The 25,714-nt window shown below is 37.8% G+C and overlaps 1 protein-coding gene across 1 annotated transcript in view; it reads right to left on the bottom strand.

Annotated features, from left to right (window-relative positions):
- The window catches only part of LOC101534656 (N-deacetylase and N-sulfotransferase 3), a 151,235-nt gene extending 148,785 nt beyond the window's left edge, over positions 1-2,450 (bottom strand). Inside the window, exon 1 of the mRNA XM_058666962.1 lies at positions 1,470-2,450. Within this exon, the coding sequence (XP_058522945.1) occupies positions 1,470-2,450 (981 nt within the window). The remainder of the gene's footprint in view (positions 1-1,469) is intronic.
- Between the last annotated feature and the right edge of the window lie 23,264 nt (positions 2,451-25,714).

Below are 25,714 nucleotides of genomic sequence, written 5' to 3'. Positions count from 1 at the left end.
TTAATATTAAAATATAAGCAACCCCGGAACTTCATATGTTAATTTCTTCTTTAATATGTTTAATAAACCTTTAATTTTATATCCTAAAATGACATAATCTTTATAACACAAAATGCATCTATATTTTGTTATTTTAGAATATATTAGAAGGCTTATATGCAAAACTCACAGATTTACCTAACATATTCAAATGCCATATGTTTTGACCATTTTAAGTAAGTTTATAACAAATATGAATTGTATAAATAAATCATAATTTGAACAGGTAAAAATTAGAAACTACATATTGTTTATAATCTTTATACACACAACAAATGTTTAAATTAGCAGGTTAGTCTTAATTCAGCTTTACTTCCAAAAACAGATTTCCAAAATCTTATTGGATCACCCACTTTTCCCTAACCGTCAAGCCTTCCCACTCTGTAATCATCATCAAAAATAAAGAAATTAAAAAAAACTTAATGGAAACAAATACAATTTACTTATGAATTAGTTTCCACTCAACTAAAGGAAGATACTGAACTAATGACAAGATGAAATATTTTTTGCTTTTCTTTTCAGCCTTTAGAATCTCTTAAACAACATTAAATGGTTTTTCTACTTACTTAGTTCATTTAAACCAAGATGATCAACCTTACTATTCTTTCCCAGACATTTAGTGTCTAGAGGAAAGAATAATCTCCAAGATATATTTTTGACATCTGACTTAATTGCAGATATTCTACCAAAATTGCAAAGGTTTACAACCTAGAAACTACAAATCAGGTCTCTCAGTTTTAAAAGAAATTAGTATGTAGTATAACAAAGATCAAATCCCATGATATTTTGAATTAGCAACTAAGGTAAATGTATATAATTTTAAGTTTTATTAGTAACAAACAACCAATTACTTATTTAATATAATCAACTCATAATAATAAGCTACCTTTAAATGAGTATTTTCAGTTTAGTGGTTTTACATAATAACAACTGCAGTTTAATTTAAATGAAACACAAGCTTCAGATATATAATTGAAGTATTTCACGAAATCCACTTAAATCCTTTCATTTTTATGTGAATAAATAATGCTTATGTAGGCATTGCTCCTCATATTTAGTGCTAATTTTCAGTTTCAAAAAAATGCCAGGGAAAATGACTTGATTTCCAAAAGATATCTGAAGTAGCTTACTTGTAAGATCTATAATTATTGAAAATTTGTGGGAGTATATATTTTCACTAAAACAAATTCACTCTGATTTCATATTTAAGTTGATTAAGCCCTGTTAGTAACATTTTTTTCAGGTAGAAAATACCTGGAAAATAACCAGACAAAATGGTTTCTACTCTTATCAATCCAGAGAGTAAAACACTGACTTGTCCCAGATGTTTCGCGATGGCATGGAAGTATGACAGCCTGGGACACTCCTTAGTCTTAGTGATCAGTATGAGAGGAAAACTGATTTCTGAGCAGGAGATGACAGAGCCTTACCTTCACATCATTGGTGTTCATTCTGGTCCCCTCCTTTCCCACAAATATATCATCTATGTCCACAAGGATGTACCTATCCAAAGACAAAGCCAGCCTCTTCCCGGATAGGAAGGAGATGGCATCTATAAAGATGAGCTTATGCAGCCAAAAGTTCAAGTTGTTTCCGAAAAGAACTCGTTGAATTCCATCATGCAGTCCCAGGTCATGGATGACAGTAGCATAAAAAGCACCTTTAGAGATGGGAGGAGAAAGGTTTTCTGGAGTCTTTACTTTGGCAAATATTACTGGTTGGTAAGCTGAGTGATTAATCTGAAAGACTGTCCAATCATTTCCAGGTAAAGATCCCTTTTCAAGCTTAGAAGACTTGGTCACATGGAGCAATGGAGAATGAGAATTAATGCAACAGTCTTTCACTGCAAGGTTTCCATAGATGGAAAAGGGGAAACCTTTCAGCTGAAAGCTCTGTAGGCTCTTCTCAATCATTTTGTGGAATCCAATGATACCCACACCATATTCTACACAGTATTTATCTAAGAGGCTTCGGTTCCAAGAATCCATATTTATATACTTTAAAATATTCTCATAAATAATGAGGACATATTTGCCTTTAGTTTTGTCTGTAAGTGCTGGGAGATCGCCCTTTCCAGGAGCAATCTCAACGTGATACTGGAATCTACTGGATTCCAGAATCATAATGATGTCTTGACCAAGGGATGAATACTGGCTTTCCACGAACACAAGGACGATCGGTTCTGTCCTTGCAGCATCAGAAACTTTCGGTGTCTTCACTTCCATTAGCTTAGATGGCAGGTAATGGAGGTCACCACAGTCTACTTCTGAAGCCGTCTCAGAGAGCTCATTTTCCTGCTTGTGGCCAGTGTACAGGTAGTAAGCAGAAATAATAATGCTCACCATACAAAAAGTGGTAAGCAGAATAACCGTCCTTTGAAAATGTCGGTGAAGCTTCATGATAAAACTCATGTTGTCTATACGTTCCTTGATTATTCCAAAGTGAGCACCATGAAAGCAAAAAATCAAAGAAAGATGGTATTTCAGCTACTTTCCCAGTCTTAGTCAATAGTTTATGTCACCATTGCAGCACATTTGTATTGCTTGATCAAGACTCAGAGGAAATACAGTCTGAAAAATAGAATAAAATGAAAAAGAATATGAAACAGTCTTTAGCACTAAATTGAACATATTTTTTCTTCTTTGACTGGCGTAAGTGGTAGACTATGAGGAAGATAGCTGTTACAATATGTATTAGGAAATTTCCTCTTCCCCTCCAATCTTAATGAGGACATTACAGGGAGAGAATGAGGAAAAGGGCTTGCCTGAACACAGGGACTCTGTGCCTAAGAGCTGCAAGCACTGGGCGAATGAAGATTTTTTTTTTTTTTTTTTAGCTCAAGGAGCTTTTTATCAGACTATAGATAATATAGGAATTAAATCACAAGGAAGTCACTTGCGATACTTAAAGTCATAGCCATTTTCTGTCCCATGGTACACCTTATGAAATACATATTCAAGTTCTTTGTGTTTAATTACATATGCCGAAAGCTCATGATAGTTTAAATGTAATTAAACATCATAAAGTCTAGTGCTTTTTTAAAAAGTTTGTGACAACGAATTTTGTCATTCAAATCTGTTTCAAATTCATAAGAGAATTAGCCATATGATATTTGCTTTCATTAGAATAACTTTCAAAATATAGATATGGTCTTGTGGTGGGATGAATGTTAGCAGTGAAGCCCTCCCGAAGTTCCTTCAGTTCTGCTGTGAGATTATTGCTACCATTCCATTTCTGCTCTGGGGACAAGGGCTCAGTAATTATATAAATATAACTCAGTTACTTTAAAATAATGAAGAAACTGAGCTGTCATGAAACACTTTGTTATACAGTAGATCAAATCCCTTCTAAATTCTTGGTTAACCTTTCAAACTTTGGTAGTTATGAAAAATAAGAAGAAACATAAATGCTTCTTAGATAAAAAAATCTAACAACCTCATGGTCTTGCCCTTTTCCATGAAATTATTATTATAAAAAAATTAAGATGGACATTTTTATTAACTATAGGAAGACCAAAAGCTACCTAGATAGGACAAAAAGTACTGGTATAAAACATTGTATTTTATGTTTGTCATAAATCTGGGTTCATCACACTTCTATATCTGATTATTTGTGTCATTTCACCTAATAGCTGATGTCAGACTACATGTTCACAAAGAACACAGCGGACCTAAAGTTTAATCATCTACCCATGTAATAAAGCAGTAAAAAGTAATTTGAATAATACATTTTACCTTCATGAATATTATAATCTGGAATTTACCTTTGGGGTATTGACACCATTTTCTCTGTAAATTATATATTGTAGTTTATTCACCTTAATATTAGGAGTATTTGAACACCCTGTGTCATTCATCCAAATATTTATTGGGTAACTATATCTCTATTTAAATTGTAAACATCTGATAGAGTGAATTTCATTGACAGGTTATAACCTACAAAGCAATACAGTGACCAGAATGATAGTATGTGATTGTGGATTCGAGACAACTAAATTAAAATAGGATAAAAGAAGAAAGGGAGCATGGTTCATGGGCACAGGCATGAATAGATACCTGAGATAGAGGGAATGGTAGAGGCAGGAGTGACTGTACTGTTGGGTGAGTGGCATGAATGAAGAGTGGAGGAGTATAGATCTTTTAAATAGGGGCCAGCATGGCGATACAATAGGCTAATTCTCTGCTTTGCAGCACCAGCATCCCATATGGGCACTGGTTCTAGTCTTGGCTACTCTGCTTCTGATCCAACCCCCTGATTACTGCCTGGGCAAGCAGTAGAGGATGACCCAAGTCCTTAGGCCACTACTACCCACATGGGAAACCATTTGGGGAGTAAGCAAATGGTTAGAGACCACTCTCTCTGCCTCTCCTCCTCTCTGAAAATTTGTCTTTGAAAAAGATCACTTAAATAGTATTGACTACACAGAGGTAGCCCAGATTATGAAGGTTTTGATAGCACTGGTCTCTGTGGTTTTAAAGACACTATGCTCGCCCGATTGGAGGACAAACACAGTAAGAACAAAAATTTTCCCTAAATTTTCAGGTATGAAGATTACTAACATTAGAAGATACCATAGGCTTTTTAGAGCATTTGAAGCTGACAATCTAGTGCAGGCTCATTTCACATAATGCAGTCAAGCAGTGTTCAGAATAACAGATAAAATAGACAGGGGATGGGCAGAGAGTCTAAGACACTGAAACAAAGAGGAAGGGAACATGGTGTCATGTGAGGTCTGTGAAACATCATTTTTAAATAGAAATTTAGGAGGACAGTTGAGTTTTCATTGCAACAATTATTATTTCATTTGGATATATAACTGTATTATAAGCTGCTTACATTTATGAATCTAACATTCTGGAGTAGAACTGCAGGACTAAAAAAAAAATTTCACATCTTCCCATATCTGTGTTTCGATTTTAGCTGTGAAGTGTTTTTGACTGCATGTAAAACACACTGCCACATTTTATATTTCAGATAGCAGCATTTCACAGTTTGTTCTCATTGTCAGAAGCAAAAAGGCCTGTAACATTTAATTCTTATCTGCGATGAGGCAAGAGGGGTGAGGAGTGTTGCTCTCACTTTTGAGAACAGATATTAGGAATCCATCAAAGTTATCTTTACTGTTAGTAGGTAAAAAATGCTGAAAATATTTCTTTGGCACTAAACTCTTCAAGTTTCCTCCTAATGACAAAGAGAGTTCCAGTTCTTGAGGATATGATTTTTTGCTAACAATAGTTGAATGCACATATTAAGATTCTACTGTTTTCTGCAAACATTTTCAAGGGCACATGTCATTTCACCATGGTCAGTGCATCAGCAGTGGCCTCTTACAATTTACTGTTTACATCTCAACCTCATCCAGAAAGTTAATGTAAACCTCAGGATGGTTAAAAATATATAATGTATATAATGCAAACAGATAATGCTTCAGATAATGTAAACATCAGAAACAGTTAATGTAAACCTGTCTCTGTCTTTCCTCACCTCCTGGTCCATGATTGGCAGGGTAGCTGTAGAACAGGTGGATATAAAAAATTAAGCACCCACGCACAGTTCACCCTGAGAAACCCCTAACCTTCCAGACTTGGTAATACCCAATTAAGTTCACATGATCACTGTGAAAAGCACCTCTCCTTTTCACTGCCTCCTGCATTTATAATATACATGTTGTTTAAAGCTTCCTTCCCTGTTTGGAAGCACCAAAGGGTAGAAATAATGTCTCCTTTGTCTATCATTGTCACTCAGTACTAACCTCAATGGTTGGCAAATGAGGTCAGCACTCAATGACCAAAGTGCAGTCTTACCTTTTGAGATAACATAGGACTAATAATATTATTATAACTACTCAAATACTTTCTGGTTTATTTATACTAAATAATGTAATTATGGAAGACCAACAGGAAAGTCTACTATCATAAATATTAAATCATCATCCATTAAAAAATAACTCAGTCATGCTACAGACAGTTCTCAGTTATTTATTGAACTATTTATCCGGGATTAGTGTTGTACTAGACATTAGAGGTACCTAATACCTCATTCTTGCCCTCAGAAAGATGACCTTGTTGAGGGGAATAAGAATTGTGAAACAACAGATTAAATGGCGATTCATGCTGCACAAACTCTATTTATTACCTCTCTCAAGGAAAAATAGAGATATTAATACAGTGTAGAAAAGTCATTTTGAAGTTTCTAGGAGAAAACATGCTTAAGGGGGAACATGACTTGATGGACGATGTTTGTGTACGAGAAGGGGAGATCATGACAGAAAAAAAAACTCCAGCAAGTATAAAGAAAATGGCATGGTTACAATGTATTGGCATGAGAATAAAGTGCAAGATGCTACCTGCTTGGCTGAAAAGGGAAACATTAAGACTAAAAGTACGCTATTGGTTAATGAATGTTTTTTAAAGTGATCATGAAAGTGTCACCTTGAAAGTAAACAGCATCAGATATTTTTGAAGAAAGAAATAACAGAAATGCATGTTTACAGGTGATCAGTAGAGCTGTGACATGAAGAATGTATAAATATCAGTTGTGTGAATAGAGACAGTACATGTTACATAGCACAGAGTGAGGAAGCTTCTAGTGCCAGGACAGTCCCAACCAGGGGTTTATTGCTGTAATCCAAAAGGGATGTATAATGAATGCAGATCAAGTACAATGGAAAAGAGAAAATGAAAAGGAAGCAGAAAAAAGGTACAACATGCATACTATACAATTATTGTTGTGAGGGGACGTGGGACTGCAGATGAAGGTGTTGGTAGTAGAAACAAAGCTTGGAGTGGAAATTGCCTTGAGCTTGGGATAATACTTTAGATATAGACAAGGTGAAATAACTAAATGATACATGGCAGATTAGCAACATCACAATGCTCAACAGTGAATGCAGACAAACTAATGGGCCACGGGCAAATCTTGACATGCTACAAGGGCCCAGTGTCTCGGGCAAATCTTGACATGCTACAAGGGCCCAGTGTCTCCCGAAGCCATTTCCTGGCCAACTCCAGTTTTTCTCTTTTAAGATCATGCTCTCCATCAGAATCATTGTAACAGCACTTACTAAGTCATTCAAACAAAAGAAAAGTTCAATCTGTCCTCATTGTTTGACTCAAATTTACAAAGGTAAATGGTTTATGCTATTCCCAGTAATCATTAAAATAAGAAACAGGATAAAAATATTTTTAAAGGCCAAACACAATCAATAAGCATACATTTCAGGATAGTGATGATTGTGTTCTTGAAGTGCTCTCAAAAAAAATACATTGAAAATTACAGGCATTCATGATCAGAAGACTTCTCTGAGTAATAAAGTAGCACCAAACTGGCTTGCATTTGGAGAGCTCCCATAGACCTAATTATCTTTAGCAGCAGTATAGAGCCTCTGGATGTGGTGTAATTCTGCTCTCTGTTCAATCTGCTGAATGACCAAGAACCTGCATATTTAGAAAATCAATAAACCAGTTAGGCAAGTGTTGTTGACTAAACACTGGCACAGAAAAGTTGTAAGACTGGAATGATTATGAACATCACCACTTCATTAGGATTTTACATAATGTACACTGAGGAAATAGCAATACAGAGGAAAATAGGAAAATAATGGTGATAGAGCTAACATTCAAAACATGTTCTAGGAGCCAACACTCTGTTGAAGTGTAAAGAGGCTAAATAACTTGCTGATGATGTTACAGTTGGTAGAGGTTGAAATGATATTTAAATTTTGATAATTTGTATAAACATGTAAAAAACTTTGCAATATTGTGTCTCTTCCACACGGGAACACTGAGGTAACACATATGGATATAGAGTGTCTATTACCTTTAGATATTGTGGCTTCTTTTCAAGACCTACTTAATAGGAGTTTAATGAGACTATAAGACCAAAGTTATAGTAGTCTTTGACACATAAAATGAATGGAATTTACTTGTTATTATGTTGATGGTGACAAAAAGTATAGCAGAGAAAGCCTGAAAATTGTTAATAAAATGCATTAAGGATTTATAAAGAGAAATCTACAATCATTTAAGCTTCAGTGGCATTGTGGAATCACAGAAGTTCACCTTTGGAGCAGGGATCTACAGTCATATGGGTCTTGGAGCATGGCTCACATACACCCTAAATGCCTTGGTTTTTATTTTCATCTACGCTCCAGGATAACTCAAATGTTTACTTTATTTCAGGTCTCCTTCCTCTAAACCATAGGACATTAAGTTGAACTGTCAACTTGATACAATAGCAACAGCAACTCACATTAATTATGCCCTTTTTTTTTTTTTAACCATACCCAGATACTGTTTGGTTTCCTGGGAATCATGTTAAAAATAAACTCAAAATTGAGTTTATACTCTTCCTCCTAAAACCATCTTCCTCTTCCCACAATCACTAATGTCTCATCTTTGATACCTTTTTTGTTTCAATCATGATAAACCAAAATCCTCTCATTCCCACTTCCCCAAATCAGTTGACACAGCACACAGATTTCCTTATCCAGGCAACAGCATCACTTGAACTAATCTCACTGCAAATGGCCTTGGCTTCCTCTATGTTTCTTTCTTTTCTTGCTTTTTTTTGTTTTAATAAAACATTATTTTTTTATTTGAAAGCCAAGATTCATGGACAGAAACAGAGAGAGAAGGGGAGGCAGCGGGAGAGTGAGAGAGAGAGAAAGAGAGAGAAGGAGGAAAAGAAAGATCTGCCATCTTCTGGTTTACTCCCCAAATGGCTGCAATGGCCAGAACTTAGCTGATCTGAAGCCAGGAGCCAGTAGCCATGAGCTAGGAGTCTCCTCCAGGTCTCCCATGTGTGTGCAGGAGCCCAAGGATTTGTGTCACCCTCCATTGTCTTCTCATGTCATAAGCAGGGAACCGGGTTGGAAGTGAAGCAGGTGGGACTAGAATCTCATATGGGTGCTGACACTGCAGTAGAGGGTTAGCTTTCTAGGGCATTTGTGACCATTTCCCTCTCTGCTTTTCTTAAATGTAGCACCACAGTGGAACTATGTTTATTTTTTGTTTTTCTGACTGAAAATCCCTCATTTTGTTTACTTAACTCATTGATTGAATCTCTAAAATCCTAAGTTCCTATACATGTGTTGCAAGATGTGGTGTAGTCTGCTGCCCACTTGTTCCTCTGCAGCCTGGCCAAAGTTGGGGAGCTCCCCTTTAAGTTCCATACCAGGAGGACACTGTTTCAGTTCCCCCAAAGAAACAAACTCTTTTCTAACTCAGTCTTCTTATATAGTGTTCCCTTGTGTGGAAGTTCTTTTCTATATCATTTAATTTCACCCTTTAAAACCTATGGATTCGGGCCCAGCATGGTAGCCTAGCAGCTAAAGTCCTGCTTTGCAAGCGCCAGGATCCCATATGGGCACTGGCTCTAATCCTGGCAGCCCCTGCTTCGCATTTGGCTCCCTTCTTGTGGCCTTGGAAAGCAAGAAAGTCCAAAGCCTTGGGACCCTGCACTCGCATGGGAGACCTGGAAAAAGCTCCTGGCTCCTGGCTTCGGATTGGGGCAGCTCCAGCCATTGTGATCACTTGGGGAGTGAATCATCGGATGGAAGATCTTCCTCTGTGTCTCTCCTCCTCTCTGTGTATCTGACTTTCCAATTAAAAAAAAAAAACAACTAAATCTTAAAACCTATGGATTTAATTGTATATGTGCCAGTCCCAAAATGATCCCCTGCATTACTGCTGAGGCACATTCTAGGTACAAGTACTCATGTAATTTTGTATACAATCTTTCTCCATGGACTAGAATCATGTGCAAGTCCTTGTCCTGTTCACCTCTGTCTTCTGTATGTATAACTCAGTGTGTGAAGTTCAGAATATTGCATGGGATACTTGTAGAGTGAGTGAAACAACGCCTCTACTAAATTTTATAAATAGCAGTTACATTTATAAACTAGGGCAACACTCAAGTCAAACTATCTGCCATGAACAGCTACCTCCATCACTCACAATGGCCTCAAACCGTCAGAGCAGTACTGTGGGTATTGGGAAGGGCAGTGACCACCTTGACCAGAGCCATAAATAAGCACATACAGAATATGCCTTTCACTGAAACCCAAATGTTTATTTTCCCATTCTAGGTTTCTCGAAAATTCAATGTGGTCATTAGAGTTTCTTTGCAGTTCATCTCTTTTGGAAAAGACTCCACCAAGAAGACATTAGTCATTACATAATCATTAACAAAAGTTCAGAGGAAGCCGTTGTTTGGAGTTACAGGCCATTCCACACTCACAGTGAAGTACTGAATATATACAAATATATAAATGCACAATACCGCAGCATCCCTAAGAGGAAGTACCTACTTGTCAGTGTAACCTGTATTTTCTCCTCCACTAACAGTCACTGCCATCTCAAAATAAAAATCAATTTCTAAAGGAAAGAGAATCATTGTAAAGTTGGCAGTACAAGATATGTGAAAAAAATTTCCATCTGGGAAATGAGTATTAATAACTAAAGAACTTCAGGTTCTCATATAAGTGAAAGATATTTAAAAGATCTTGACAAGATTCCCCTTTCTCAAAATTAGGTGTATTTTATAGCTGAAAAGTACATTTGAAAGCTTCAAATATATTACACGTATTTGCTGAAAGTAATTTAGTAATATTAAAAATTGACAAAGAACATGCTTTTCTTTGGGAAAGAATGTGTGAAATTGTGTCATGTTAATTGAACCCTGCTGCGGTAGGCAAGTAAGAAGCTGATTAGCATGAAGTACAACCAAGAATACACTCTGTCTGTAGGACTGGGATTGTAAAAAGATGGATGAGGGAAAAGCTGCACTTGGGGGCATTAGCTTTGTTTGGTACATTAAATGGAAAATGACATTCTATTGTAATGTTCCCTGTCTCTTTGCATTTAAAAGTTACGACGGAAAGAATACATGTCGCTCACCTCCTTCCGTGTTATGCCATCCAGCAAAGCAAGATAACTATGTGCTATTTGTTCTGTCTGTATGACTTAAGGGGTGGAGGAGATTTTTGCTTATACCTTTTCAGATTGAACTAGGATTGATGCCAAACAGCAGGGTAATGCCAATGCAGCTTGGAGCATCTAATTCAACCTTTATGATCTTTATCCTTCTTCAGAGTCATGGGAATAAGAGAAAGTTAGCCCACTGCTCACCATTTCCATGGACCATAAGATGCAAAGTTACAGATACATTTTCTGCTGTTTTAGGGCAGGTTACATGAACCAGAAATGGAACACAATCAACCTTCATAAATATAATACCAAAATTTCCAGAAGTGGTGAAGAAATAGGATACTAAGTCCTGAGATTAAAAGTCTGATTCTATCAGTCTCTATTCTGTAGATTCATCAATGAAGAAGTCAGATTAATTAGTCCCCTGTGACCTGGGGCACCCTTTTTAGAACAGATGGCACTCAACCCAAGTGAGATAGTAAGACAGGAGAAAAAAAGTCACCTACACTAGACTGCACATACTTCATTTGGAAAGGCGTTATGTTGTTTGTCATGGATGGGTCTTTCTGCCTGGCATGGAATGCACACTTAGTCAATATAACATGAACCAAAGGCTGATTCTCTTACAAAGTGGAAACAGCTAGAATGGCCCATGGATTGTCTATGTTATATCATTTAGGTGTACTAGGGTGGGCATTGTGGTGCTAAGGTTTAAGTTACTGCCTGCTCTGCCAGCATAGCATATTGAATTGTCAATTTTGATTCCTAGTTGCTCTACTTCCACTGCAACTTTCTGCTACTGAATGCATTCTGGGAGGCAGAAGATGATAGTTCAAGTGTTTGACCCCAGCCAACCACATTATAGCCCTATTTGCAGTAGCAGATTACTGGTTTTGGCCTGGCTCAACCCTGGCTGTTGCTACAAGCATGTGGGGAGTAAACCAGAGGATGGAAGGTTCATTCTGCCGCCACCACCCAGCCTTTATAGATGACAATAAATCAATAAAAATTTAATAAAGGAAGTATAGCATGCTTTGAGGATCCTTGTAATAAAGCGGGTAAATGCACATGCTTTGAAACCACATGCAAACCATTTGCCGGGGACATGACAGAAGACAGGATAGCAACCTTTTAGTGTCAGGATTTTCTCATTTGTGAAATGGGCACAGTCTATACTATAAGTAACTGAATATTACATGAACTATATGAAGCATTTACAACAAAAAGTGGCACAAACAAAAAAGTTTGCACAAAGGAACTATTATATGAATGTGAATTGTTATTTTAATAACATCTCTACTAGGGAAGATAGATACAATGGCACTGATCAACAAACTAAATTTTGTTTGATACCTTTTCATGTGTATTTATCCTGCCTTCTAGAGAAACCTCTACAATGTTGGACAACAAGCAGGATAGGGAAGGTCTTATGAATGCTTATTTATAGGAGAGGAAACCAAGAGCCGGAGTGCAAGAGAGCGCTATCCAAGACCACAGTTGTATGACAGAGCTGGGCCCTAAATCCAGATGCACTCTCTTGCTATTTCCAAACATAAAGAGAGATTAAAAAATCAAATGCAAGCAAAATGGCTGTTAATCACTGAGCTAGCAAGTTTTACGATAGACCTGTAACAGTTGATTTCTTTTAAGCTCCTGTTTAGCAACAGGTAATAAAGAGTTTTAGCCCTCAGTGATTTGTTGAGAATTTTGTGAAATGATTTATTATAGTCATTAATTATAGTAGCAGTTGACTCATGTTCTCTAGTCACATAACTTAAATGAAGTTAATGAAAAGTATTTAGTGTAACATCAAAGGCTAAATCACTCAATGTGACATCTAGGTGCCTAAGGAGAATTTTTTTTTATTAGAAACAAACTGACAAATTCCAAATCCAATTATTTGCTAAAATTCTAACAGAAACTTAAGTCATAAAATCATTTTGAGCATTTTTCAGACTGGTTTTCATTATAATGCAGGCTGTTACTTTTGTGGCCCAGTGGCATCCCATCATTGGAACAGCATTCAGAGCCCATGCATTTCCCTATGAATATTGATCCCCACTAGCCACAGTATGGACAAAGTCAACTGCCAGGCCCTCTCCCTGCTGCCTGACCTTATAACAAATACAAATCCAAGGCATTCTTACAGTTGAGAAGACTGTTTTTTTTTTATAGTGCATCCAAATGCAGATTTCTTTTATAATGTGTTTCACATCTAAACAAAAACACATTTAAGTTTAAAAGTTGGTCTTAATCACCCAAGAGCAGCTGAGATTCAGTGAAGTTCCAAGGAAATAATTCAGACATCCTGAATTAAACAGAAAATTTATAATCTCTTTATTGTTTTAAAATGTTGAAAAAACAGAATGACTACTAAATATGTAGATCCTAGCTCACATTAACTTCTTCAGCAGAATATATGGCCTAGAAGGTCCTCACATGTTTGCCTCTTCAGCTATTCTGCAACAAACTTTTTGGTTGCAACAAAATTTATTCTGTCCTTTACCATGATCTTCAGAGGTGACTGTTTTTTAAGAAGATTCATTGATAGAGAAGGTGTTTCAGCTCATCCCAGCTACTGTGTGACTGCTCTTTCTAGAAACACATAGAAGTTCTGCTTTATTAAAAACATGTTAGTCACTTAAGAATCCTTTATTCTGAAGACTATGATGAAAATTAGTAATTTATGTGACTGGCTCAAAAATGGAACATTCAATAAAAAACAAGAAACAAGCCTGCTGTTTTGCTATCAATACTATAAAAGAAAACAGAGATGGTGGATAATGTGTTCACTAGAGAAGGGGAGGAAATGAAACATCAGGGCTTATGTTAGGCCAAGCTTCTTGACAGGTTCACTATTATTTTTAAAAAGTCTTCTTCAAATTCATTTTTCTAAATAACTTCTTAAATACAAGATTTATAGGGAGCTAAGACTAAAGAAAAGGAAAAAATAGTTTCTCTTCATACCATTCTGCTCTCTTGCGGTAGAAGCACTGTTCAGTAGCTGAAACCATATTTTCTAAGGACTACCACACAACAAAAAGAATGGGTTCAAGATGAGATTTACACATGACCAAATATTTCATTTTGATTTTAATCTGAGATTGTAACTGTTTATATTGTTTGGAAGTACTGTCCTCAGAGCTCTTCCAGATTACATATTGGCTACTTCCCAATCTGTTTATAAAACTATAGGTATAATTTGAACTTTAAAAGACTTTGAACTGTAAAAAGAATCTATAGATATTAAAAAAGCTGGTTGTAAAGTAACCTGTGTAACCCTTTTAGATAATATAACTTAGTTCTTTCCTGTCCCTTCTGGAAAAGTAGGAATATACTAAATGAACATTTTTCTATTTTCTTTTCACTTACAGCTTCTGCATTCCTAACTTAGGTTGATTATTTCTTTACATCTACATTTAATTTTATTAACTGTACAATTTTAAACAATATTTATAAAATAAATCACATCAGAAGAAAGCTTTGTTGAGGATTTTTGCTATGTATAGACAGGTGTTATAATTCAAATTTCTGACATTACAAAATTCTAAGAAAGTAATAACCATATGGTCTGATAAACCTATGACAGAGTAATTAAAAGTTGGCAATAGATATCTTAAACAATTATCAAGAAGCATCTCTTTAATATTTCAATCTTGAGAAAAAGAAGCAAATTACCCTGAATGATAAAAGCGTCCTTTGTTTCACTTAATTTAAGCCACATGCTCTATTTTCTTCTTAAACAATAAAACGAAGCACTTGCTCAATCCTGAAATACTTAGATTAATTGAAAACAGAATTGTTTCTTGCCAGAAAGCCCCTACATTCACCAGTGTCATCAACGTATCATGTAAATAAATGGATACACTTACCTGGAATTAAAGTTCAAAGGGTTGGAAATGCTTGAGAAACTTTGAACAGATGAACAGAAACTGAAACAGCATCACCCGCTACCATCCACTGAAGCCTCTTGGTTTCACAAGTGGCAGCAATACCAGCCCTGGCCCAGCACCGTGGCGTTATGTAACATTAATACTGGCCTTCAGACTGCTACCGAACTGGCGAGGCACTAGAGGGCAAGAGTGTCACATGCAAGGCCCGTCGCCAAGGGACCGGGTTTGGTACCACTTCGGGAAGACAGATGCTAACGAAGCTGGTGAATAACACGACGCCCGGAACGGGAACGCACAACAGCGAACTTGAAATGTTGCTCAAAGAATATTTTAAACGTCAGTGTTCTGACTAGCCAGCGAGTTAACAGGTTAAATAACTGTACACAAGCAAATAACCACAGAACAAAAGTTTTAGGATTATATTTACACGCCCACAATCACCCAAGGGGATTATTAAAAAAAATCATTGTCTAAATAAACTTATTTAAACAGCAGAAACCGAATGAATGGAACAAGTGCCAATTTCAGGATCCCTTCCTTTCAAGTCGCCAAAAACTTGCCCTCACCGCGGTGCTGATCTCCGGAGCAGGCACTGCAGGTCGCCTGGGTCAGGTTTCTGGGTAGGGATGAGCCCCATCTCCCACAGTGATTACCTTGGACTGCAGCGCTCCGGCGGCATCCTCTTTCCCCTCGCCCAGGCCTCGCCCTCCGCAATTTCCCGCGGTGGACCCGCTGTGTGCGCAGTACTGGGGGGCGTCCGGGTGCCAGTCCCCTTCAGCACGAGGGGTTTCCCGTGGACTCAACGTGTGAACAACACACAGGCTACGCCGACCGCGTGGGCGGTGCCGTGCGGGAAGTGGCTGCGCGCCAGCACCGCCTGTGTGCGCGGGAGACTCCGGCGCTCTCGGACGGGAACCGCGGACCCGCCCGCCTGCGCCGCCCTCACACCGCCTCTCGGGCCGCGCGCGCCCGCCTGGGGAGGGGCCGGGGGCTGGAAAGGGGGACGGCCAGCGCCTCCATCCGCCAGGGCCGAGCGGATCTGGCTCCTGCGACCCGGAGGAGGACACCCCGGGGTCGCTCCCCAGCCTGCAGGTTCGGATCACCCTGGGAGGTGGCGCTGGGAAGGTGGGGCGATCTAGCTCTAGTCTTGTCCCAGCAATTGGCTTCGGACAGGACAGCACCCTGTGGGTGGCTGCTAGTTGTCAAATGGGGAGTTTTCTCAATTCGCCGGCTTTTTAAAAGGCCATGTGTTGTCAGCCCCCCCAGGAGAAGCTGGAGGCCAGCAAGTACAATTGCCAGCGTTTTGAAGGCAAGGTGCCAGGAGGCTATGCTCTCCAGAATGAGAGTTCTGTGGGGCAGATGAGTTTTTAAGACAAGCTCTTTGGGAGCCACTAACAGCCCTGTGTGATACTTTTAACAAGTGCAATCTACTAATGATATCTCAGACTTGTGTGGTTTTGTGTCCCAGCACTCACTCCTTGGGAAACCACACTCCTGTTTGGGAGCTCCAACTACCACCCCAGGTCTCAAGTTCACTTCCTACAGGGTGTGTTAGATTTTGGGTGGCCTGCTTTTCAGATACAGCCAGCAGTAGAGTTCTGTCCTCCAGCTAACCCAGATTGATGTGTGACCTGAGAGAAAAGAGCATTCTAGGGCTGTGTGTGTGTGTTGGTTTTGAGATTGTATTTTGTTTTCATTAAAAAATGTGCTCATTGGGACTGAAAGAGAGCCAAGTGATACAGAGTTTATGTGTTTGGGACATACACAGGTTTGCTGTTTTTGTTGTTGTTTAGGGTAATGGAAGTATTACAGAAGTGACCATAACAGTTGCTCCATCTGCAAGTTTACAGAAATGTCAGATGGCAGAATTCTTTGACCAGATGACATGTATTAGATTGGTTTACTTTAAATTTTATTTATTTTATTTATTTTATTTTATTTTATTTGTTGAGACTCTTGGGCCTTTTAGGAATTTTAAGACTTGATTTCTTTATCTTTTCTTTCTTTCTCGCTTTAAAAATAAAAAAAGAAAGCTGAGATTGGAACTGGCACCCATATGGGATGCCCACACTGCATGTAGAGTCTTAGCTTGCAATGCCACTGTGCTAGCACCATGTTTAATTTCTATACATCTTACTTGACAACGTACTCTGTCTTCTGAGCAACATGCATTCATCAAGTTAGCCATATATAAAGAATATATGCACTGAATACATGTTGGATATATACATATGGTGTGTATATATGTATGTGTGTGTATATATGTGCGTATATATACATATACACACAACACACACATAGTATGTTATTAAAGGACTAGGAGACTAGGGGTTAGGCTCTTGTATGAAATTTCAGAACATGGAGAAGATTGACTAATTCATGAATTACTGAATGGTTCAGGGTTTGTAGACAGGTGCAGAAACGACATTCACTTTTTCTTTGATTTTGTGTTTTTTCATACCAATACAAACTGAAAAGCCTTTAATGCTGAATAGGGTGTTCACTGTTTTCAGGATTGCAGTTTTGTGGTATCAGTCAGGATGGGCCAGAGGCATATCATGTTTCTCCTTGCTATAGGGAAGGTTTCTGCTTTCCCAGCTGCTGCTACAACTACAGACATCATGGAATTATGCCACTTTTTATTGTGACATAGTAGAATCTTACCACTATATTCTGGAAACTTTATGCATGACATTTATAAATGCCTTATTGTATTTATATAAAGCACACAAATTTCATGCATTTTACAATACAGATTTAGGAGATGATCATATTCGCCACCTTACCCTCTTCCTTCTTTCTATTTCTTAATTTTTACAGTGGCATATGTTCATCTCACTTTGAAATCACAGGCTGGGTGCACTAGGTAAAAAATTCAACCAACGGTAGAAAGTAAATCTACTCTTCCTCTAGAGTATAGACAAAGGCTGTAAACAAAGATCCATTCTTTTTTTTTTTTTTAAAGATTTATTCATTTTATTACAGCCAGATATACACAGAGGAGGAGAGACAGAGAGGAAGATCTTCCATCCGATGATTCACTCCCCAAGTGAGCCGCAACGGGCCGATGCGCGCCGATCCGATGCCGGGAACCTGGAACCTCTTCCGGGTCTCCCACGTGGGTGCAGTGTCCCAATGCATTGGGTCGTCCTCAACTGCTTTCCCAGGCCACAAGCAGGGAGCTGGATGGGAAGTGGAGCTGCCGGGATTAGAACCGGCGCCCATATGGGATCCCGGGGCTTTCAAGGCGAGGACTTTAGCCGCTAGACCACGCCGCCGGGCCCCAAAGATCCATTCTTGGCAAGTCCATCTCACTGCTGTGGATTACACTGCTTCTACGCTGTCTACTAGAGCAGGTTGGACATATGGTATCTGCCTTTTGGGGACTGTCTTATTTCACTAAGCCGAATGGTTTCCAGGTACATCCATTTTGTGACAAAAGACAGGATTTCATTCTTTTTTTTAAATGGCTGAGTGGTAGTCTGTGGTCCATATATGTGTACCACAATTCTTTCACTCAGAATTCTGCTGATAGACATCTGGATTGATTCCATATCTTAGCTATTGTGCATTGATCTGCAATGAGTATGCATACATAAATAATTAAATTCTTTAAAAACTGGTATTAAAAACTGGAAGAGGCTCAGAATTAACCTCTATGACTCTTAAGATGATATTTCATATTTAAATTTTTGAAAAATGCCAAAGAATTTAACAAACATAGAAATTGTACAGTATGGGATACTAGATGATGTTTTGGTATATGTAAACATTGTGTATCACCCAATTAAAATTAATATGTTTATCTGTTCAAATACCTACTTTTTTGTAATGAAAAGATCCAAAATTATTAACATGATCTATATTCACCTGATTATTCAAGAACACCAGAACTTCTTGCCTACATCTAGCTGTAACTGGTTCCCAATGATTAACTTTTTCTGGCCCAACTCTGTCTTCTCTCTCTAGTTTGTGGTTATTACCATTATACATTTTTTAGACTTATTTATTTTTTATTTGAGAGGTGTATTTACAGAGAGGAGATATCTTCCATCTGCTGATTGACTCTCCCAAATGGTTGTAATGGCCAGCGCTAAGCCGATCAAAAGCTGGGAGCCAGGAATCTCTTCTGGGTCTTCCACACAAGTGCACAATACTAAGGACATAGTCCATTTTCTGCTGCTTTCCCAGGCCATAAGCAGAGAGCTGAATGGGAGGTGGAGCAGCTGGGACATGAACCAGCATCCATGTGGGATGCTGGCACCACAAAGTAGGGGATTATCCTATAAACCATTACACTGGTCCTACCATTATACTTTTAAATTCTATGAGATCACCTATTATTTTCTTAAAAAGATTTACCTGTTTATAAGACAAGTCTTCTTGAAAAAGAAACAAACTCTGTCCATTGATTCACTCTCCAAATGATCAAAATACCAGGACTGGGACCAACTAAAGCCTGGAGTTTCATTTGGGTATTCCAAATAAGGCAGCAGAGGCCAAAGTATATGGGCCATATTCTGGTGCCTTCCCAGATACACTGGTAGGAAGTTGGACTGTAAGTGAAGAACCTGGGACTTGTACTTGGACCTGTATGAAATGCCAGCCTTGTAGGTGGTAGCTGAAACTGCTGTGCCACAGCCAACTTTTAGTTGCCACATATGTAAAATATCGTGTGATCCTTGTTTTCCAGTGTTTGGCTTCTTCCAGTGAGCACAATGAACTATTTTATCCATTTTGTGGCAAATGGGCAAAATGTAATTGTGTTATGGCTGGGTAGGAGTTATGTATGTGTACCATATTTTCTTTATCCATTCACCAGCTGATGGGCACTTAGCTTGTGTTCACTTCTTAGATTTTTGTTATTTATTTGGAAGGCAGAGTTACAGAGAGACATCTGCAACATCCGCAACTAGGCCAGGCGGAAGTCAGGAGCCTGGAGCTTCCTTCGTGTCTCCCACAGGGACGTAAATACTTGGCCATTTTACACTGCGTGTCTTTGTACCTTAGTGGAGACCTGGATTGGAAATGAAGCAGCTGGAGCTTAAACCAGTGCCCAGATGGCATGTTGTGGGTACAGGCCAGGGACAGATTTGGTTGCTCTTCCACCAGAATGCTGGTCACCCATTTTATAACTATAGGAAGTAGTGCTGCCATAAAAAGGGCATATAAATATCACTGTGATGGACAGATTTGTTTTTTCCCTCTTGAATACCTAGTAGTGGGATTGCTGGATTGCACAATATTTCCATATTTATTTGTTTTAGGACCCTTCATAATGCTTTCAACAATGACAGTACTGATTTACATTCCCACTGAAATACGAAGTATTTTTGTAACAGTCTAAGTTTTATACACAAAAAGAAGTTATCTGCTTATAAATTAAAGACTTAAAAACAGATATTTATTAGGCACATAAAAATCACTTGCTTTTGGGCCCAGCATGGTGACGTAGCAGCTAAAGTCCTCACCTTGTATGCTCCAGGATCCCATATGGGTGCCAGTTCTAATGCCGGCAGCCCCGCTTCCCATCCAGCTCTCTGCTTGTGGCCTTGGAAAGCAGTCAAGGATGGCCCAAAGCCTTGGGAACCTGCACCCATGTAGGAGACTAGGAAGAGCTCCTGGCTCCTGGCTTTAGATTGGCGAAGCTCTGGCTGTTGTGATCACCTGGGGAGTGAATCATTGGATTGAAGATCTTTCTGTCTTTCCTCCTCTGTATATATCTGACTTTGCAATAAAAGAAATAAAAATCTTTAAAAAATTATTTGTTTTGTTTAAAGGTACTTACTTATATTACCTTAATGATTTTTCTGATCAAGTCATACCAACAAATTTATTGCTTTATAGTTTTATGACTGCCTTGTAATTTCTTTATTTGTATTTAAACTGCAGAGAGACACATGCAGAACTATACCACCTTCTGATCACTTCTCAAATGCCCACTACATCTGGGGATGAATGAGGCTAAAGACAGGAGCTAGAAATTTAATTTGGACCTCTCATGTGTGTGACAGGGACCCAACTACACGAGGCATTAGCTAATTTCTCTTAGGGTGCACATGAATTAAAAGCTGAAGTTGGGAGAAGAGCTGGAACTCAAATCTTTGCTCTCAGGTGTGGGATGCAAGCATCCTTTTTGACAACCATTACACTGAATGGCCACCTCTATTTGTACATTTAAGTATTTCTGGGATTTATCATGGGACACTCTTTTTGTACCCTTTGCAAATGTGGAAAGCAATTTTGATAAGTAGTTGTTCGTTAAAAATGCTATCATCTATGTTGAATAAAAGAATGAAACCCTACCCTCGATAAAAGAACAAAATATGTACTATGTATATTGAAGCAATCAATCCTTGTATTTAGTCACTATAATTAAAGGCATTGGATAACAAGTTATGATGATGTAGGTATTTAATAACTTACGCTTCATATAAATTAAAAATGAGTTGTACTGTTTGATGGATTTTTGCTCTTTCAGTGATTTTTTGTGGAGGATTCTGATTATAAAATGATCTTGGGAAACTCGATTTCAGTTTGTAGAATTTTCCTCTATTTTTCACTTAAGTCATATTTTTATATTATGACAAGTTTCAGAAATGCAAATATTTATAAAAGATACATCAGTAATTTATAGCTGAAGCAGCTTCCAAGTCGAAGTATTTCTAATTTCTTCAATGATGTTCTGATTTTTGGGAGGTATTTGGTGAAGCAGTTGTGACACTTGTTGGGATGCCTGTATCCCATTTCAGAGTGCAGGGAGTCCAGTCCCACCTATGCTTCAGAATCCAGCTGCTGTTAATGTGCGCCCCAGGAGGCAGCAGAGAACGGCACAAGTCCTTGAGTTCTTGTCATCTGCACGGGAGACCTAGATTGCCTTCCTGGCTGCTGGGCATGTGGGCAGTGACCCACCTAATGGGAGTGTGGTGAATGTGATACCCTCCCACTCCCGGACCCCTCCCCTCCATGCTGGCTTCCTAACTAAAAATAACAAAAACATCTTCAACTTGGACTTAGAGTAAGTAGCACTGTTATGCTTCTTGAAGGTAACAGAGTGAATATTTAAAGGAAAGCATGTTACAGCTAGCAACTACTCACTCAGCCCCAAGTAAATGTATTCTCTTTCTTCATTGTTTGAAGAAGCATTAAAATGAAAATAGCTTAAAACTAAAATCTGAGACAAATCAATTGCTTGGAGGAAGGCAAATGGAAGGGGAGTCAAGCACAGAAATGTATTTTATCAACCTCTAAGTCTCCTTGCAAGTATTGCTTATGAGAAATAAGCAAGATGGAATTAGCACTAAAACTTTCTCATATTTATGAAATACCAATTTAAAGCTTAATAGGCAAGGCTGGAACAGTGATTCTCAATCAGTAGCTTGCATCAGTTATGGCTTAGGTTGGTTATTAAACCATAGCTGTTGGGTTCCATCCTCAAGATTCACTATCTCAGAAAATAAGGGAGAGGGTCTGAGAGTTTACATTTTAACAAGTTCCTAGTGATAAAGATGCTGCTTGTCTGAGAATATTTGAGGCCATGGATTACAGAATTCTTGAGAACCTAGATGTGTCATTTAAGATACTGTAACAATGAATTTTTTTTTAATTTGTTTTAATTTTTATTGGAAAGGGAGATCCAGAAAGAGAGGGAGAGACAGAAAGCAATCTGGTTCACTGCCTAAGTGGCCACAATGGCCACAGCTGGGCCGAGCTTAAGCCAGGAGCCAAGAGCCCCCTCTGTGTCTCCCACATGGGTGCAGGGTCCCAAGGCTTTGGGCCATCCTCAGCTGCCCTCCCAGGCTACAAGCAGGGAGCTGAATGGGAAATGGAGTAGCTGGGACATGAACCGGTACTCATATGGGATTCCGGTATGTACAAAGTTAGGATTTAGCCACGTCCGAAGATTTCTTATTTATATGAATTATTTAGTTGGTGAGAGACTACTTCTGTTTTTCTCAATATGATAAATATTGTGTAAATCTCATATTTTTATTGCTATTATAATAAATTATGGGAACCATCAAAGAAAATGGACTATGTAAAATATAACAAATATAAATACATATATGTGTTTATATGTTTATGTTTCTATACAGTGATATAAATATGCATATAAAGTACAATTATATAAAATGTAAAAAGTTATGAATTGTAAAAATTACATAAAATGAAAAATGAAAACATTTGGATAGCAAATGCTGCACTCTTATCTCCTTGAGGACATGACATGTCAATGGTCACTTAAAACACAATTAAGCAAGATGGTGTTGTGGTAGAGCAGGTAAACTTGCCACCTATGGGCATCACAATGGGGTGCTGGTTTAAGTCCTGTTTGCTCCACTTCCTATGCAGTTCCATGCTAACGGCCTAGGAGAAGCAGATTAAGATGCCCCACGTGCTTGCATTCCTGCCTACCATTTGGAAGATACAGAAGCAGCTCTTAGTTTTCTGTTTTCAGCCTTGCCCAGCTCCAGCTGTTGCAGCCATCGGAACAATGAACCAGGGGATAGGCTTTCTGTCTCTGTCTCTGCTTTCACTGTAACTCTGGATTTAATGTACATGAATAAATCCTTTTAGAAAATCTAAAAATACACTAAAGAAGATGATTTTCTTAGTATGATAGATACCAGGTTTTGCACTGTGTCTGCTGAAGGAAATTACCTTATCTTATTTAGTTTTTAGAAAAAACAACTCTTAGCTGTGGAAAAGCCCCTCTGTGCATCTTTTGGTGTTATTCTTTGTAATTTTGCAATGTCATATCCTCAAAAATAGCTTTTTCCCTATGTGAGATTAGTTTAAAATTTTATGTACTGATTGTAAGGTTTGTGGTTAATTATAAGCCTTGGGTGATGACTATTTGGCAGCAAAAACACATTCCTATCTATAGGTTTAGCATAAAATATTAAAATAACTGTTGTTTTGTTCTGTCTGAAAAAGTGGAAATACAAGCAATAATCAGAATGTAGACCATATTATGCGAGTGTTCAAAGTTATCTCTTAATATTCAGGCAGGACCAAAATATCATTAAGGTGTTTCTTTGGTCTAGCTTGCAATATTAAAACATCATTTTATAGCTTGGCCTCATGCCAATATTGTAGATGAGAGATTCATTGTGAGAGCAAAATGGATGACTTTTCTCTCAATTTGTCTGTACACAGGCTTTTTAAAGACCCCAAAATACTCTCCTTACTACTTTGATATGTTTCACCATTAAATGAGATCTTCAAATTTTCAGAGGTTGAAAAAAGTAATGAATATTAAGAAGTAGGAGTTATATGAAGTAATTTTGTTTTGGTCCTCTGAAATAATGTGTTTAAAATTGTGATACACAAAGTTCTAGAAAAGATAGAAATAACAAAGCAAATTGAGATGGCCTTATATCAAGCAGTGACAAATCCTGTTTTCTCACACTTGAGACTCTTTGATAAATTTTCTATCCAGACATTTGAGAAGGAGATTGTATTTAAAAATTCAAGTTTAATTTATACATAATGTTTTTTGCACTCAAGAGCCCTCAGTGGAGTAACGGAAATAGACATTGAAACCTCTTCTCACCAGAGACTATATTTAAGTCTTGCTCAGCACATTTTGCATTCTGGGAGAAAAGTAGTAGCTCTCTTTTTCTCATTTTTCTTACACCGCACACTTAAAATCAAGCACATATGACATTCATAAATGAAAAGACATTGCAGGGGCTAATGGTAAAATATAAAGTATTTTTCTCCAGAATGCTGTGTTAATCATTGAAATCCAAGATCATTTTATTGTCCTTTAACAGGATATAGCTCAAAGCTCTGAAAAAAGGTAAATATAAATTGATTGGCTAAATGGATTTTATTCTTAAAATTTTATTTCCCTTAAGCGCTTTAGGTGAAATGCATTTAAGAATCAAACTCTGAGAGCTACTCTTCAGCACAAGAACGTGGTGCCCCCTATCTAACTGTACTGTTTTATCCACACATGGATGTCTTCCTCATTTCCCAATTTCCTCCCCACCCCATCACCTGGACACCACTGTTCTATTCTCATCTTTTATAAAATAAATTTTTGAAGATTCCACATACAAATAAGATAATGTGATACTTATCTTTTGTTAAAGATGTATTTTTAAAAATATTCATTTTATTTTTTATTGGAAAGTCAGATATACAGAGAGGAGGAGAGAACAAAATAACAATATTGGACGAAAACAAAAATAATTGTTAATATTGTGTATAATTGAGACTTAAATCTTAACAATAAAGTGAATTTAGCATGAGTTTCTATTCAGTTTTCCTTTAGGTGAAGTACATTACCATTCTTCTAGTGACCAAACTACTATGAGTAATAAATGTAATAGATGTAATAATAGAACATCATTTGACCATGTCAGATACTGCCATGTTCCTTGTCTCACTTAACTACTATAAAAGTTTCCATTGGAAAGTGCCTCTTTGGATGATATCTCATTGTCTTGAGGTGTTTAGCCTCCTTTTCTTCCACAGTAATATTATTTCTTGCAGGATACATAGATGTTCTGTAAAATAACCTGTTTTCTTCTAGGGCAGTGTGGCTCAATTCTAGCCAATGGAAGAGAGAGGAATATGTGATTGTTTCTGTGGCACATAGACAAAAGAGACACTGCCATGTTTCTCACCCACTAGCATTGTGACCCTTGTTAGATACTCTCTCCTAGATGGTGGTTGAAGCATTTGGCTTTTTTTTTTTTTCTGAATGTAGAATACAGCAAAGTGGGATGTCACTTATGTAGTTATGTTTGGTTCTGTAAGATTCCATTTTGCTACCAAACTAAATCTTTTTTTTTTTTTTTTAAGATTTTATTATTGGAAAGCCGGATATACAGAGAGGAGGAG

Source organism: Ochotona princeps, chromosome 7, assembly GCF_030435755.1.
Source record: "Ochotona princeps isolate mOchPri1 chromosome 7, mOchPri1.hap1, whole genome shotgun sequence".
Classification (NCBI taxonomy): Eukaryota; Metazoa; Chordata; class Mammalia; order Lagomorpha; family Ochotonidae; genus Ochotona; species Ochotona princeps.
The sequence above is the reverse complement of the archived record's forward strand: the minus strand, read 5'-3'. Positions and strand labels throughout refer to the sequence as shown.